General features: G+C 56.0%; 1 protein-coding gene across 3 annotated transcripts; it reads left to right on the forward strand.

Annotated features, from left to right (window-relative positions):
* The first annotated feature begins 2,232 nt into the window (after positions 1-2,232).
* Fdxr (ferredoxin reductase) lies at positions 2,233-10,972 on the forward strand. 3 transcript variants are annotated; one of them, XM_047545083.1, is made up of 12 exons: positions 2,233-2,362; positions 3,065-3,165; positions 6,548-6,643; positions 6,833-6,955; positions 7,153-7,266; positions 7,579-7,680; positions 8,672-8,779; positions 9,007-9,091; positions 9,209-9,405; positions 9,486-9,657; positions 10,238-10,438; positions 10,549-10,972. In XM_047545083.1, the coding sequence occupies exons 1-12, from the start codon at positions 2,284-2,286 to the stop codon at positions 10,677-10,679; spliced, it is 1,509 nt and encodes a 502-aa protein (XP_047401039.1). In that variant the 5' UTR covers positions 2,233-2,283; the 3' UTR covers positions 10,680-10,972. The 3 variants fall into 3 exon arrangements, with proteins under 3 accessions (XP_047401039.1, XP_047401040.1, XP_047401041.1); XM_047545084.1 differs by having other exon boundaries at positions 10,238-10,408; XM_047545085.1 differs by lacking the exon at positions 10,238-10,438.
* Positions 10,973-15,131: the final 4,159 nt, after the last annotated feature.

Consider the following 15,131-nt stretch of genomic DNA (forward strand, 5'->3'; position numbering starts at 1 on the left):
TTATCAGTAAGACAAATTCTTCATGAATGTGCACTGGGTGTTAGGCCACTTAAAGCTCCAGGGACAGGAGTGACTGAGTTTAGACTGCCCACCCTCATGAAGCTTACAGTCTAGTGTGGGGGTTATCAAATTCTTTCCATAAAGGGCTAGATAATAAATATTTGGGGCTTTGTGGACCACGTGGTCCCTGTCACAGCTACTCAATTGTTCCATTAAAGCACAAAAACAGCCAGAGACAATATGTAAAGAATGAAAATGGCTCTGTTCCAATAAACTTTATTTATAAACACTGAAACTTAACTTGAACTTTGTGTAATTTTCATGTATAACAAAATATTTTAAAAGTTTTTTTCAATCATTAGAAAGTAAAAGCCAACATCATGGATCATAGAAAACAGCCCCCTGGGCAGCATTTAGCTTGCAAGCCATAATTTGCATACTCACCATCTAGTGGGATAGCCACAATGACAGCAGAATAGATTGACTTCTCAGGAAGGAGGGGGAGTGACAAGCTGGCAAGAGGGGACTCCTGGGATACCTGCTGTATTCTATTCTCAATCTGGGTGGTGGTTACATATTTATACTTCATGGTTCAAGCTGTACATTATGATTTGTGAACTTGTCTGTATGTTATACTTCAACTGAAATAATTAAAAATGGCAAGCAGGGTAGTGTTGAAAAATTAAATGGTAAGCAGGGTAGTGTTGAAATATTTAATCCACTGTTTTGGATGAAATATTAAAATATGTATTATTTATCTTGATTGCTGAATTTTTTGAGTGCCCCCTTAAATTCAGCAGCTGTGGCAGGTACCTCACCCTGGTCCTTGGTCTACTGGACAGAGGCCAGAAGGAGGTAGTGTTACACAGCTAGGCCTTTTGGGAAACTGAGATGATGTGAAGGTCCCCCTTCAAACCGCCATAGAGTCAGAAAGATTTAAGACATGTCACTCAGAGAAACAGGCATGAGTTTATCAGAAAGGATGGGAAAAGTTGAAAGGGGATACTCTCAAGGGAGAGAGTGGGTACTTTTGGAGAGGAAAGGGATTATGCTTCTCCTGCCCTCCAGTTTTATTGGGGCCCCAGGGGAGTTTCTAGAAAGGTCTGCCCAGGTCCACCTCTTGCCTTTTGACTGAGAGCAGGATGACACCAGACTTTCAAATCCCCACTGTCCTAACAACTCCAGGTCCCTTTGGCCCATACTGACCGGTCCTAATTGGAACCTATTCTTAACAGGTATTATGGTTGAGGGGAATTATCCTTCTCTTCCCTAGTTCTGGGATCTAGTCTGTATAAGAGTCATAAAATTCCCTTCAGGGTAACTTGTGTTCTTATCAGCATTTCAGGCCTGCATTTCCCTTGATTTATTGCTTGTTGAGGGATATAATACATCCTGTCAACTTAAGCCAGGCAGGGCTGCAGCTAAATAGCATCTTAGAAGAGAAAGCATACTGGGGTCAGCACAGTGGGCCCAGATCAGTTATTCCCTTAACCTCACGTTCTCACCGCTCACATCCGTCTGATCCCTACCAGTAGGACTCTGTTCCTAGTAGCCTTCCCCCAACCCCCATTTCCTCACCTATAATGGGGAAGGAAGAGAGGCGGGACAAGCTCTCCAGGGTTTAACATTCTTCCTAGCCGGACCTGGACAGCACCTTGCCAGGGCCGCGCCAGTACAACGCCTGGGGCTGAAGCAAAAGGCGCCGAGGTTCAGGGTGGGAGCTCGCACTTCCGACTCTGTGGCTCTTACCCAATGAGCGAGGAGGCGGGCTTGGAGCTGAAGTCCTGATTGGCTGAGGCGAACCACACAGGAGGACGCGCTAGAGTAAGGCAAATGCGCGTTGCGTCATCAGTGAGCGACGAGGACACCTAAGGGAAATAAACTCTTTTCTAATTGGCTCCCTCCTTCGAGAGAGACTGAAACAGCGGTAGGGGATTCGCTGTCCTCCAGCTCTAGGCTTCCGGTATTTGGAGGGAGGATGAAGATTAGGGAGACACGTATAGAGTCTTTTACGACCCTGCAGCCCAGAGGGGCGGGGCTTCGGCAGTAGTGGGTGGGCCCGGGGGCGGGTCTCTCGTGGGGGCGGGATTCTTTTGGGAGGGGGGGAGCCGCAACGCTGTGCTGTCCCATGGCGTGGGGCGGGGCCAGTTCTATGGGCGGGGCCATAAGCTAGACGGGGCGGGGCCAGGGGCGGGGTTGAGGGGCGGGGCCAGGGGCGGGTTGAGGAGGGCGGGCCCGGGCGGACGCTAAGCTCTGGGCAGTCACCGGGAGCTGGTCACAGCCATGGCTCCGCGTTGCTGGCGCTGGTGGGACTGGTCCGCGTGGCCTCGAATCCAACCACTTTCCGCTAGTAACTTCACGAGTAGGTGCAGGACACTTTGGGCTGAATGGGAACACGGGGAGACCTGGGAGCGCTAAGTGTAGGGGTCACCGCGGAGCTGGGTCTGGGCTGGAGAGGGGAGAGACTGGAGGAGTCCATTCATAGAGAAGTGAGTGGCGGTGTCGGGGCAAATGGGAACCTACGCGGTGAGATGCGAAGCCTCGTGGGTGTGACAGGGTTAGCAAAGGTGAAAAGGAGAGACGAGAGGGTCCACATGTGTGAGAAGGGATTGATGCAGGGGTCTGTATGGAGGACAGGAAATTTGAGGTGAAACAGGGCTGGATAGGAGCGATATAGGGTTCCAAGGAGAGAGATAAGATAGAAGGTTCGTTGGGACATCCTCATGGGTGGACGGGGTTGGAATGATGTGGAGTCTGTAGAAAGATGTGGGATAAAAGTTGATTGGGTAGGAAACCCCATAAGAAAAATGAAAACGTGCTGTGCAGGGCAGCTTCAGGGTGATGAGGGTTGTGGACAGCCCATAGGTTCATGGCCAAGGTGTGGGCCAGTAGATGAAGACCTTTGGGGGTTTAGATGAAGCGAGGAACCCTGCAAATGCCAAAGCTTTGAGGAACAGGAGCAGGAAGGTGCAGGTGAGGGCAAAGGTAGGCAAGCCGAATCTCCTCAACCGAACTTGGTTTGGGATTAGAGTGCTGATTTGACCTTGCTCCCTTCTCTGCCCAGCCTCAGGCTTCTGCCGGCATTTCTCTGCACAGAAGAACCCCCAGATCTGCGTGGTGGGCAGTGGCCCAGCGGGCTTCTACACGGCCCAACACCTGCTAAAGGTAAGCCACTTCTTCAGGCTCCTTCCCTGTAATTTGTTCACATGTTGCTTCATCCCAAGGGCAAGCTGTACCCCCTTTTTGGGTTGCCTGATGAGGAAGAGGCTCCCAGCCCACCTTCTTACCTATTTTCTTACCTACAACTGAGGCTCCCACCTTAGGTCCTCAACCATGAGAGAAGTGTGTTTGCCCCATGGTTGGTTGTCAGTGGAAGATGGGGCAGCTATGCTTCCTTGGCGGAGAAGTCTAAGAAACTTACACAGCCCTGCAGATTGACGTTGTCTTCCCCTCATCTTTTCTCTTCCCGCTGTCTCCACTGTCTCTGACAGCCTGCATTTCCAGGCACCTTCTTCTCCCAGCTTTCTGTCATTTTGTCCAGTTTGCTGTGCTCTCTTCACCCACAGCTCCAGCTCTCCCCCTACCTGCCTCCTCCCCCATTAAAGGCCAAGGCTTTCAGTATTTTCCTTGGCAGACAGGACCCAAGGCCACCAGATACACTAGAGACAGGGGAGGGGAGACCTAGGTTAACTGAGATGAGATAGTGGCCTTCGTTTGGAGGGACTTGGAGTATCTGTGGAGGCACAAAAGAAAGGATGAACATATTAGTTATATACATGTGCAGATAAAGAAAGATAGGGTGGCCCACTGTCCTGCTTTGCCTGCGACAAGGGACTTTCAGTGTTGAAGCTAGGAAAGGTCTCATGGAGACTGGGATGAGTTTGTCACTGCTGAAGTGGCCTACACATGCTTCCCAAGCAACACAGGTGACAGAGCTAGGTACAATATGCAAGCAGAGTGAGCCAGACCAGGTGGATCAACCAGAAGCTGTTTCCTGCCAAGCATGATGGCACATGCCCATAGTTCTAGGGACTAGGGAGGCTGAGGCAGGAGGATCCAAGTTTGAGTCCAGTGTGGACAACTTAGTGAGATCCTGTCTCAAAATAAAATTGGAGGAAAAAAAAAAAAGGTAGGGACCAGGGTGTAGCTCAATGGTAGGTGCATGGTGCATTTAAGCTGCACTGAAGGCCACTGGCTGTGGAAGGACCTTAGTGTGTGAAGAGTCGACCTGGAATGCAAGGCCATGGGTGCAGGAGGACAGCCTGGGCTCTGGGTTGGAGGCCAGGGAGCTCATACTATCTGCAGGACAACAGAGCCCCTCCCATTTTTTTGTGGTGCTGAGTATCAAACCCCAGTTTCTACAGGCTAGGATAGCACTCCTACTGAACTATATCCCCAACCCAGAACCCCATTTTAAAATTCCAGTTGTTCTTGCTGTTGGCAGGGTAGACAGACAGGGCTGGGATAAGGATGCCGGATCGCTGGGACAAGGTAGAAAGAGATGAGCAAGGAGACCCAGGTTCTAGCTCTGCATGGATGGGGTGAAAGGAAGCATAGGAGCAGAAAGGGAGAGATTTAGGGGACAGCAGCATGGCTTTATCTCAATGGTTTGGGGATGTCTGGGGTGGGTGAGACAGCCTAGGGTCTCTTTGGAGCTTGGGGAGAGGTCCAGGCAAAAGAGGGAGAGGGAGAAGGAGAGAGAGAGAACCATAATTTGAGAACACAGGAGGGAGTTGGTAAAACCTCCCCAGGACTTGGGGAAGGGAGTGTCCCAGACCAGAATTTCCTCCAAAAGTGTCCTAGTTAGAGGGAGAACAGAGGAAAGGTGAACCACGAAGGAGTAGCCAGGGGGATAGAGGGAACTGTGAAGGTAAGGGAGGGGATTTCCTGGAGGATGGGGTTGGCTACGTGAGATAAGAGGTGTCATGGAGGTGACCTTGGAGAGAGCCTTCTTACCCGAATGAAGGGAAGAATGGAAGATAGACAGCTGGGTTGTGTCATGTCAGGAGTTGGCTGCCAGGCTGAGCAGTTTGAAGGGTTCCATGGCACTGGGCAGCAAGGGAAGGGTTTTTTTTTTTTTTTTTTTAACTTTGAAAAGTACTTTTAGTTATAGATGAACCCAATAACTTAATTTTGTTATTTTTTTATGTGGTGCTGAGGATCGAACTCAGTGCCTCACCTGTGCAAGGCAAGCACTCTACCACTGAGCTACAACCCCAGCCCAAGGGAAGGTTTTTGAGCAAAAGACAGGTAACAACACTGGTAGCAATAGTGATGACAGTTTAAATTGATTAAATGCTCTCGTTGGGCTGAGCCCTGGCCAAGATCTTCAGGACTTACTCATTGAACTTTGAGCATGACACAGAAGGGATGTTCTGTTGTACAGAGAAGCTAAGAAACTTTCCCGGTGGCACAGAGCCAGTTAGTGGTGGTCATGGCTGCGGTCAGGCAGTGGAGTGGAGGGAAGAGGGGATTTGGCAAAGCTGAGGTGCCGAGGGTGGGAACCCCTAGGCCTCGTGTTTCACTGAATCAGGAAGTGCCTAGGTGGGAGTGCAGATCAGGGTGTTGTCCACAGGAGCCCCACTGCTGTACCCCAGATGGTTTGTGGCCAAGAGTCTCACACTGTCTTGACCTCACTGTCACTTCTGTTTGTAGAGGAAGAGCCTGAGACCTAGGGAGATCCTGGGACTTGCCAGGCTCATGCTGTGGTTTGGTGGCAGAGCCAGACCAGGCTTGCCTGCCCAGCCCCAACTCTGTGCCTTCCCTACAGCCCCTCAAGGTGCCCCAGGAGGACAGGCAATGTGGAACTTCTGTAAAAGTGAAACTATTTTCTAAGACTGAGAATAAGTCCATTTCTACCGCCCTCTCCCCTGCCCATGCCCTTGCTATGCCCCTCATTCCTGTCTTCCTGGTCCCTGTTCCAATGGGATGACATTGGAGACAAGGTAGGTATGAACTTAAAGGGTGCTTGGGTGTGGTGACACAAACCTATAATCTCAGCTACTTGGGAGGCTAAGACAGGAGGATCATAAATTTGAAGCCCTCTCTCAAAATATTAAAAGGGCTGTGGATGTAGCTCAGTGGTGAAGTTGCCCCTGGGCTTAATCCCTAATACCATTAAAAAAAAAGAGAGGGAGATTTTCAAAAGTTGATTCTGAAGTCATCAGACCTGCTGGATGTTTCTAGAAGTGTCAGAGGGTTGGAGGGCAAGGCCATCTGACCGGAGTAGTTGATGCTCCCGTAATTCTCCACTCCAGTGGAGGGGAAGCTTCAGGCCTCCTTATTTTGCCACATTTCTCACAGTCTCATGGTTGGCTGTCCTTCCTGAGGTCTGACCTCAGCTCCTTTTGCTGCTTGTTCTGTCCCATACCCCTTGTTGGGCTCTCTGGGCAGATGGGGAGACATGGGGCACTCTTTCTTTTCACACTCAAAGCCTCTTTGTGTTTTCAGCCTCCTGGGCTGAGCTCTCCTGCTCTGTCTGGGGAAAAGAGGACCCAAGGGGGCCCTGCTTTTCCCTCCAGCCCGCCCACTCTGCCTTCTCTCCCAGCACCACGCCCAGGCCCATGTGGACATCTATGAGAAGCAGCTTGTGCCCTTTGGCCTGGTGCGGTTTGGTGTGGCGCCTGACCATCCCGAGGTGAAGGTGGGTCTCTCTGGGTACAGAGGGTGGCTTTGGGAGACACTGGTCCAAAGGAGGAGGTCAGGGAGGCTCCCTGACTGAACAGAATGACGCTAGGCCCCCTATGTGGGTTCTACCCAGCTGGGGTGAGGGTGACATGGTCCCTGGAGCTGCCTCAGCCTCTAATCCCTCCCTCTTGGGGCTTTCTGGCAGAATGTCATCAACACCTTCACCCAGACTGCCCGCTCTGACCGCTGTGCCTTCTGGGGAAATGTGGTGGTGGGCAGGGATGTGACAGTGCCTGAGCTGCAGGGTGCCTACCACGCAGTGGTGCTGGTGAGTGCGAGGGTGCTGGGCGCGGAGGAGGAGACTGGTGGAGGGTGGCGGGAGGATGGTAGCCAAGGCATAGATGGGGCAGGGCTGAGGCCAGGATGGAGGCCCTTGAAGGGATCCCTGGGGACCAGGTGGGGCCACCTGGCCCTGTGATGCTGGTGCTAAGGGCTCTGGGCCTTGGGCCTACAATCGTTCCTCAGAGTTACGGGGCAGAGGACCACCAGACGCTGGAGATTCCCGGTGAGGAGCTGCCTGGTGTGTTCTCGGCCAGGGCCTTTGTGGGCTGGTACAATGGGCTTCCTGAGAACCAGGAGGTGAGTTTGGGGAGCATTCCTGCTGCATCTTCCTCCCCAACCCTTCAGGGCCAGGGCAACCCTTGGAGGCCAGACTGGGGAGGAGGCAGTGAGGAGTGAGATGAGAAGGTGGGAGACATGGGCTGACTGGGTGGCAGGTCAGCCATGGAGGGACTCTGGGCAGAGCTGGGGCCAACTGGGGGAGGAGGGACCCCACCTGAGGCTCAGGTAGGACGGACTCATGGCTGGGACTGGGCATGAGGTGTCTACACATGAGGTTAACCTGACTGGAGCCAAGGCTAGGGGCACACTATCAAGACTTTGCCCCTGCAGCTGGCGCCGGACCTGAGCTGTAACACAGCCGTGATCCTGGGGCAGGGAAATGTGGCTCTGGATGTAGCCCGGATCCTGCTGACCCCGCCTGAGCACCTGGAGGTGAGTGGTAGGTCAGCTGCTGCAGGTGAGGTCACACTGAGGAGAGGGTGCCCTGCTTGCAGGTGCCAGGCCTCCTCCTTCCAAGCCAACTCAGTGCCTATTTCCCCAGGGTGCCCAGGCCAGGCAGAGGCCTCTGGAAGGCAGTCCTCTGAGCATCATTTTGTCATTTCCCCTTCACTTTCAGCATCCCTGGTACATGGGCCTTTTTTTTTTTTTTTAAGCTTAAATGTGCAACAAGACTTTTGCATACACTCTCCCTGCTGCTTTGAACATTGTGGCTCACTTCCTGTCAGTTGTGAAAGTTCATCTTCTAGTTCTTGGCTTAGTTATTCCTTCCACCAGGAAGCCTTCCAGGACCTCCCTGAACAGGTCCGCTTCCTCCGTAACATCTTTTTCTCACAGATCAGTCTACTTTTATTTGGTACTGGGGATTGAACCCTTAACCACTGAGGGGTGCTTAATCACTGAGCCACGGTCCCCAGCCCTTTTTATTTTGAGAAAGGGTCTTGCTAATTTGCTGAGGCTGGCTTTGAATTCACGGTCCTGCCTCGGCCTCCTGAACTGCTGGGATTACAGGTGTGTGCCACCACGCCTGGCAGATCAGTCTGCTTTGGTTTCATCCATAGCATATTAGCACCTCTGCAGTTTTACACTCATTGATGAGATTTGATGAATATTTCTCTCTTCACCAATAAGAAGCTCTGTGAGGGCCAGACCATGTCTATTTTGCTCACATAGACTGCCCTTGCCCAGCGCTAGACACATGGTAAACTCTTATTAAATACTTGCTCCTTGAGAGTCCGGGCCTGGTTTGCGGCTAATTGGAGCCATCTGCAGAGTTGGCTGTAATGCTTCGTCTGACCACCAGGAGGAGCAGTGGTGCGGTTTTGGGCTGCCAGTCTTCTGGCTCAGAGTTTGGGACATGACCAAATGGAGAGTCCCCTTCTTCAGATCAGTGTCCGATGATTTCAAGGACCTCCTTTTGTGCTAGAAAACAGACATCACAGAAGCTGCCTTTGGAGTGCTGAGGCAGAGTCAGGTGAAGACTGTGTGGATAGTGGGCCGGCGTGGACCCCTGCAAGTGGCCTTTACCATTAAGGTACAGGGGTCAGATGGGGAGGGGCCAGGATCCCAGATAGAAGGTCTTCCCTTGGGGAATGGGGTGGCTCAGCCCCTGGGAGTGCTGCTGCCTGGGATGGAACAGGGCCCCCAGGACCATGTGCTTTCCGTGGTAGTGTCCCCCTCCTGGGCTGGACTCAGGTGGGCTTAGAGGTGGACATGCTCAGGTCCTGACCTCCTCCCCACTCCTCATTCTTCACCTTCAAGGAGCTTCGGGAGATGATTCGGTTGCCAGGAACCCGGCCCATTTTGGATCCTGCGGATTTCTTGGGCCTCCAGGACAGAATCAAGGGTGAGGGGCCCTGGCCTTGGCCCCCAGCTCACAAGGGAGGGGTGGCCTAGGTCAGAGAAGGCTTGGGGGAGGACCCATGAGGTGAGACAACCCTGAGATGCTCTGCATTGCTGACAGAGGTCCCCCGTCCAAGGAAGCGGCTGATGGAACTGCTGCTTCAAACTGCCACGGAGAAGCCAGGGCTGGGGGCTGCTCACCAGGCGATGGCTACCCGTACCTGGGGCCTCCGTTTTTTTCGAAGCCCCCAGCAGGTGCTGCCCTCTCCAGATGGGCGACGGGCAGCAGGCATCCGCCTGGCTGTCACCAGACTGGAGGTGAGTCTTTCACTACCCAATGACAGCCCCATCTCAGGCCTGCCCACCTTAGCCTCTGCTGCCCACATTCTCCCCAACAGGGTGTTGGCGAGGCCGCCCAAGCAGTGCCCACAGGAGACGTGGAGGACCTCCCTTGTGGGCTCGTGCTGAGCAGCGTCGGGTATAAGAGCCGCCCGGTTGACCCCAGTGTGCCTTTTGACTTCAAACGTGGAGTAATCCCCAACATAGAGGGCCGGGTTGTGGATATGCCAGGTGAGAGGGTATGAGAAGACTGGGTACCTAATCGTGGGGGGAGGGTGGAAGGCCAGTGTCCCCGGGGCCATCCATCCATTCATTCATTCATTCTTCGAGTGACCCACTATGAGAATCTGCTCTGAAGCAGGTCCTGTCCCAGGACCCAGGCGGCCCTGGCCCTCGAGGAACTTCCCAGGCAGCTCGGACATGTTGTCATTAAGTCCTTCAGTAAACCTTCACTGAGGCCTGTTCTGGGCTAGGCCCTGTGCTCAGTGTTAGGGTTAGAGATGAGGTGGCCCCATCTTTAGCTTCCAGTGTGATTAAGTACCCTTGTCCTGACTAGTTATTAATTCTTTCAGTAGCGTTTACTAAAGGCCTTCTGGATTGGGGGTGCGCAGGCCCTCGGGCTGAGGGGGATGGCATGGCAAAAACAGATTGAGAAGAATTCAAGGCTGTAGACTAGTGGCCATAGTGGGCCCCACTGATGGGGTCTTCAGAGGGACTTGGGTCATCTATCTGCATGTGCACATGTGTATAGGTTTGTCAGGCTTGTCAGGCAGTGTCCAGCCATGTCCCCTTCCTTTGTTGCCCCCTTCAGGCCTCTACTGCAGTGGCTGGGTGAAGAGGGGACCCACAGGTGTCATTAACACTACCATGACAGACAGCTTCCTCACCAGCCAGATGCTGCTGCAGGACCTGAAGGCCGGACTCCTGCCCTCAGGCCCTAGGCCTGGCTTTGCGGCCATCCAGGCCCTGCTCAGTAGCCGAGGTCTGGGCCCTAGTGCTGAGGTTTCGGGAGGTGGGAAGGGTGGCTTCTCTTTGGAGCTTCTCTCTCTGGGAGGAGGGTCCTGTGGCGAGGGGGGATAAAGGAGGAGGTGGCAGTATTGACTTCTCTTCCCTCTGCTTTAGGTGTCCGACCAGTTTCTTTCTCAGACTGGGAAAAGCTGGATGCTGAGGAGGTGTCTCGGGGACAGGGTGCTGGGAAGCCTCGGGAGAAGCTGGTGGATCCTCAGGAGATGCTGAGGCTGCTGGGGCACTGAGCCTGGACCCTAGTCCTTGTCAAGGAAAGGAAGAGTGCTGTGCAGGGAGGAGGGGCATGTGTCAGCCTGAGCCAGACTTCCCCAGCTGCAGCACCACCTGCCAGGCTTGGGGGCTTGGCTGGAGCGCTTTTCCAGGGATCTGAGTACTGCCTCCTATGAAGTCCTTGCCAGTGTGGGTTTAGGAGGTTACCTTACGTTAGGTGGGGTGCAGGCCCACCCCACCTCCTCCCACTTCTCTCCTGCTGAACTTTGGAGGGCCACTTGGTCAGGAGCATGGTGGAAATAAAGAGTTACAACCAAGGGTCGTTGTTGATGGGCTACTTCTTTAGGGAACTGGGGTCCTCCTGTTCTGGCTGCAGCTTGCCTGTGGTCACCAGGTGACACTGGGGAAGTGGCTTCCTGGGCAGGGACCTCTTGGGGGCTTGAAGGTGTTTGGTAGTCAGGTCCAGCATGCACGCTTCTCCCTCTCTGATCTTGGCTCCACTTCTGTGACCTTCCTGTATTCTTCCTGCGTTACAGTCACCCCTGGCCAGTGCCCAGTCTGCTTGCCCTGCTGTCCCACTCCCCAGTGCCTTCCCTGGTTAACCCGCGGTACAAGCGAGACACTGAGAGGACGGAAAGAGTGGTAGTGGGAATTGGGCAGCGGCTTGCCCCAGGTCCCTCCCACTGGCCCAGCAGGTCTGGCCTGGATCCCTACTCTCTCTGCAGGCTCCCTGTACCTTCCGGCCTCTGTCAGTTTCCAGTCAGATCCACAAGCCTTTTAAAAATAGTTCCTGGATTATTGCAATTTACACTGTTTTATGGCAGCCCCAAGATGTTGGCTTCTCACTTTATAAACTGAGGGATCCTCGAAATTAACTGGCCCAAGGTCACACGGCTAGTGAACTGAGGGCTGAACCCCGGGCTCGGGGCAAGCTGGTGTTTTCTCTATGGCCGCACTTGCCTCTCTATATCGGGTCTGGGGACACAGTCCCCGACAGGGGAGAAACGGACCGGGTATCCGGCACTGGCCGGCAGGGAGGGGCCTGGAGGGACCTGGAGGGGCGCGGGCGGCGGGCCGGGGCGGGGCGGAGGCGGCGGGCGGCGGCGAGCGCTCCGCCACAGTCGGCTGGCGAGCCCTGGGAGCCGGAGGCGCGCAGCCCAGCCCGGGACAGAGCTCGGCGCCCAGCGGGTCTTGGGCTGGGCGCGGGGGCCGGCGGGATTCGCCCGCCAGGCCGCGCTGCGGGCACTGGTCCCTCCGCGCCGGGCTCAGGCGCCCGCCAAGCTAACAGCGAGCGCGCCAACGCGCCGGGGCCGTGGCGCCGGGACAGGCACCGCGCGGGAGGCGGTCGGCGCGGGCTCTGGGTGCAGGCGCAGCGCCCCTTCCCCCCGGTGAGTGGCGGCCAGGGGCGCGCGGCAAGCCGGGGGCGCCAACTTCGCCGCCAACTTGGGGCTGGAGTCCGGCGCCGCTCGGGCAAGGACGGCCGATACAGACGCGGGACACCCGGGGAGAGTCCGACCAGTGCAGGGAGCCAGGGAGGGGCGACCGGGGGACAGGGACCCTCGGGAACAGGGCCTAGAGTCTAGAACCGGGCGGGCGGCGAGGAGGCGAGGAAGACAGACTGGGGAGACAGCGGACGTGAGGGAAGGACGCGGGCAAAGCGCCCAAGACGTTCGCCCCCGTCTCTGAACCCTCGTCCCCTTCTCCTGGCATCGCGGTACTGGCGGGCAGGGGGTGGTGCGGGGACATGTGAGTCTGGGCTGCCAAGTCCCCCAACTGTTGCTGCTGGTAGCCTCTGGGGCGAGAAGCCAGGTGGGGAGCCCAGATCTGGGACCGAGACTGGGTTCCACTAGACCAAGGAGGCTGGAGAGGGTGCGGACCCTAGAGGGTGAAAGGGACTTGGCGGCTCCAGGAGCCATTTCCTCTGGTTTCCCCATGTCTAGTGGGCACCTGCTGTGGCATATGCCTTCCCTCGGGAACCTTTCACCCACTGACAGTCCCCCAGGCCCTCCCCTCTCAGCTCTCCTGCCTTTCCTGTGCCCTCAGGGAATCAGTGGGCTTCTGATGTGGTGGCATCTTCCCAAGACCAATCCTGATCCCTGGAAGACTCGGGCTAGGAGGGCTCAAAAGAAGCAGTGTCATAAGTGGGGTCTGGGAGAACCTGAGCCCGGCTGGCGGGCCCTGGGGGCAGCACCAGCCCTCTGCTTTGGTCTCCTGGGACCTGCTCTAAACCAGGATCCCCGACGGCTGGGAGGGGAATTCTGAGCCTCCCAATGCGGAAGGTGGTTAGTACCTAAGCCTAGGGATGGCAGGGCCAGGACCTGTGAAGGCAAAGGCACCCAGCAGCCTGAAAATTCCCAAAGGTGTGTGTGGCTACCCCTCAAAGGTCCTGCTTGGGTGAGTAAGGCGGGAGGACCGCTGGGCCTGATGTTAACCCATTTGTCCATCCCGGTTCCCAGCCCTGCTAGCCCAAGGAGACTTAGCACTCAGGCCTCCAGCCCTTGGATGGTGGCCTCATCCTGGCTCAGTCCCTGACCCTGGCCATGGGAAAATCAAGGAAAGGACCTAATCTGAAGAGGGTGCCATCGCGATGGTTCTATTTCAGAACCCCTCCAGTTCCTAAACATACCAGTGCCTCTGTTCCTAAATTCAGAAGAATAAGACTGTAAAAGGGACAGGTAGGCAGGAAACCGGACTCCTGGGTTCACTTCTGCCGGAGGCGACCTGGACTGGGACCTGGCACACAGCTCCAACTCCAGGCCTGCTTGCCACCCCTACTTTGGGGCTTGGGATGGAGACCCAGCCTGGGGTACTGGGCTGGGGACCTTAAGGGTCAGGGTCAACCACAAAGGGTAGAGGAGAGGCAGGGGGCGCCGAGTGCGTGGTGCCCAGTTTGGCCGCCAGGAGGCGTGGCGCGGGTCCCCGCGCCCGGAGTCACCGCCGCCGCCGCCGCATCGCGAGTGTCCTTGAGCCGCGGGTGACAGTGGCTCTCGCCGCTTGCGCCCCCTCCTCCCGCAGGGGCAGCCTGATGCCACGTTTCCTATGAATTATTTATCGCCGGCCTAAAAATACCCCGAACTTCACAGCCCGAGTGTAAGATTCCGGCCGAGGGGAGGGGGCGGGGTGCCCCCGGGGGCCGAGCGGGATCAGCCGGGAGCGGGGCAGTTCGTCCTGGAGCAGCCAGAACTAGGCGCCCCAACAGTGGGAGCAAGATGGAGGGACAGTCTCTCTCCCGGCGCCTGGGTTCAGGTTTTAGCTGGGCAGAAGCGAGCCAGGGAGGGAGGGAGGGAAGGAAACCCGACGGCAACGGAGGGGCTTCTCTGCAAGGGCAGTGGGTCCAGTGGGCAGGGCCCCTCTACTAGGAGGAATCAGCGCCGCCGGTGGGTGGGGTCGCCTCCTGGGGCCAGAGCTCCAGGCCTGGGAGAGTGGGGAGCCTTCAGTGTCCAGCTGAGTGTATGTGGGTGTGTGGGTGTGTGTGCCCCGATGCATATCCTTTTTGGGGAGCCTGCCTGAGATGTGGGGAGCCAGGAGAAGGGCAGGCATCTAGCATGTGGACCTGCTCAGGCACCGGGAGGACTGACCACTGCCACATCTCCCTAGTGTTTTAGGATCCAAGTGTGCAGCAACCATTAGAAAAGGGGGAGACCCAGAGTGGGTGGCCAGAGAGTCCCTAAGACAAGCCTCTGCCCTCCAGGAGCCCTCAGTCTACCTGCATAGGGCAGGATTGAAGGGCCACTGCAGAGCCAAGCTCAGAGCTCCCAATCCTGGAGAGGACCGGAACCTTGTGTCTTCTGCCTCTGGGTCCAGAGTCTGACGGATCAAGGCAGGCAGGCGCTGACAGGAGCGGGATTTGCATTGGGCTCTGAAAGAAGGTAGAATTTTGTCAGGAAGAGGACATTCCAGACCAGGAAACAGCAGGAACCAGGGCCCGGAGATGAGGACGGTGTGGGCCATGGCCACTGGACTGGCAGGGCTGGGGGTCCGTGAAGGGGAAGACAGTAGGTTGGGGTCAGGATGTGGGGGACGCTGTGCCTGGGACTAAGGTGTTTGGACTTCATTTGTGGGCACCAGGGAAACAGTTGTCCTGCTTGAGGAGGCACACAGGGGCTGGAGGAAAGTTTTGGCAGCCCAGTGGGACAGGCATTTGGGTGGGAGGGAGGTGGAGAGGAGAGGTGGGAGGCTGGGGGAGGAGTGGCGGGCTGGTGGCTGCATGCCACCTGATGAGGAGACTGGCACCTGAGCCTGCTTGAATCTGTCTGCCCATTGCGCTGTGGGGCTTGGAGAGTTTGCCTGATGCCAGCTATCCCTCAGGTGAGGCCCTCTGGCCAGAGGCACAGCCTCCTTCCACTTCTCCTCCTCTCTGTTCCCCCAACCCAGGAGGACATCTTTGCACTGGAGAGAGACTCTGGGGGCAGTGCCCCTTCGGGGTTAGGGGAGTGCTGATGGCAAACTGCCTGCTGATTCTGCGCCCT

The sequence above is a fragment of the Sciurus carolinensis genome, chromosome 3 (genome assembly GCF_902686445.1).
Source record: "Sciurus carolinensis chromosome 3, mSciCar1.2, whole genome shotgun sequence".
Lineage (NCBI taxonomy): Eukaryota > Metazoa > Chordata > Mammalia > Rodentia > Sciuridae > Sciurus > Sciurus carolinensis.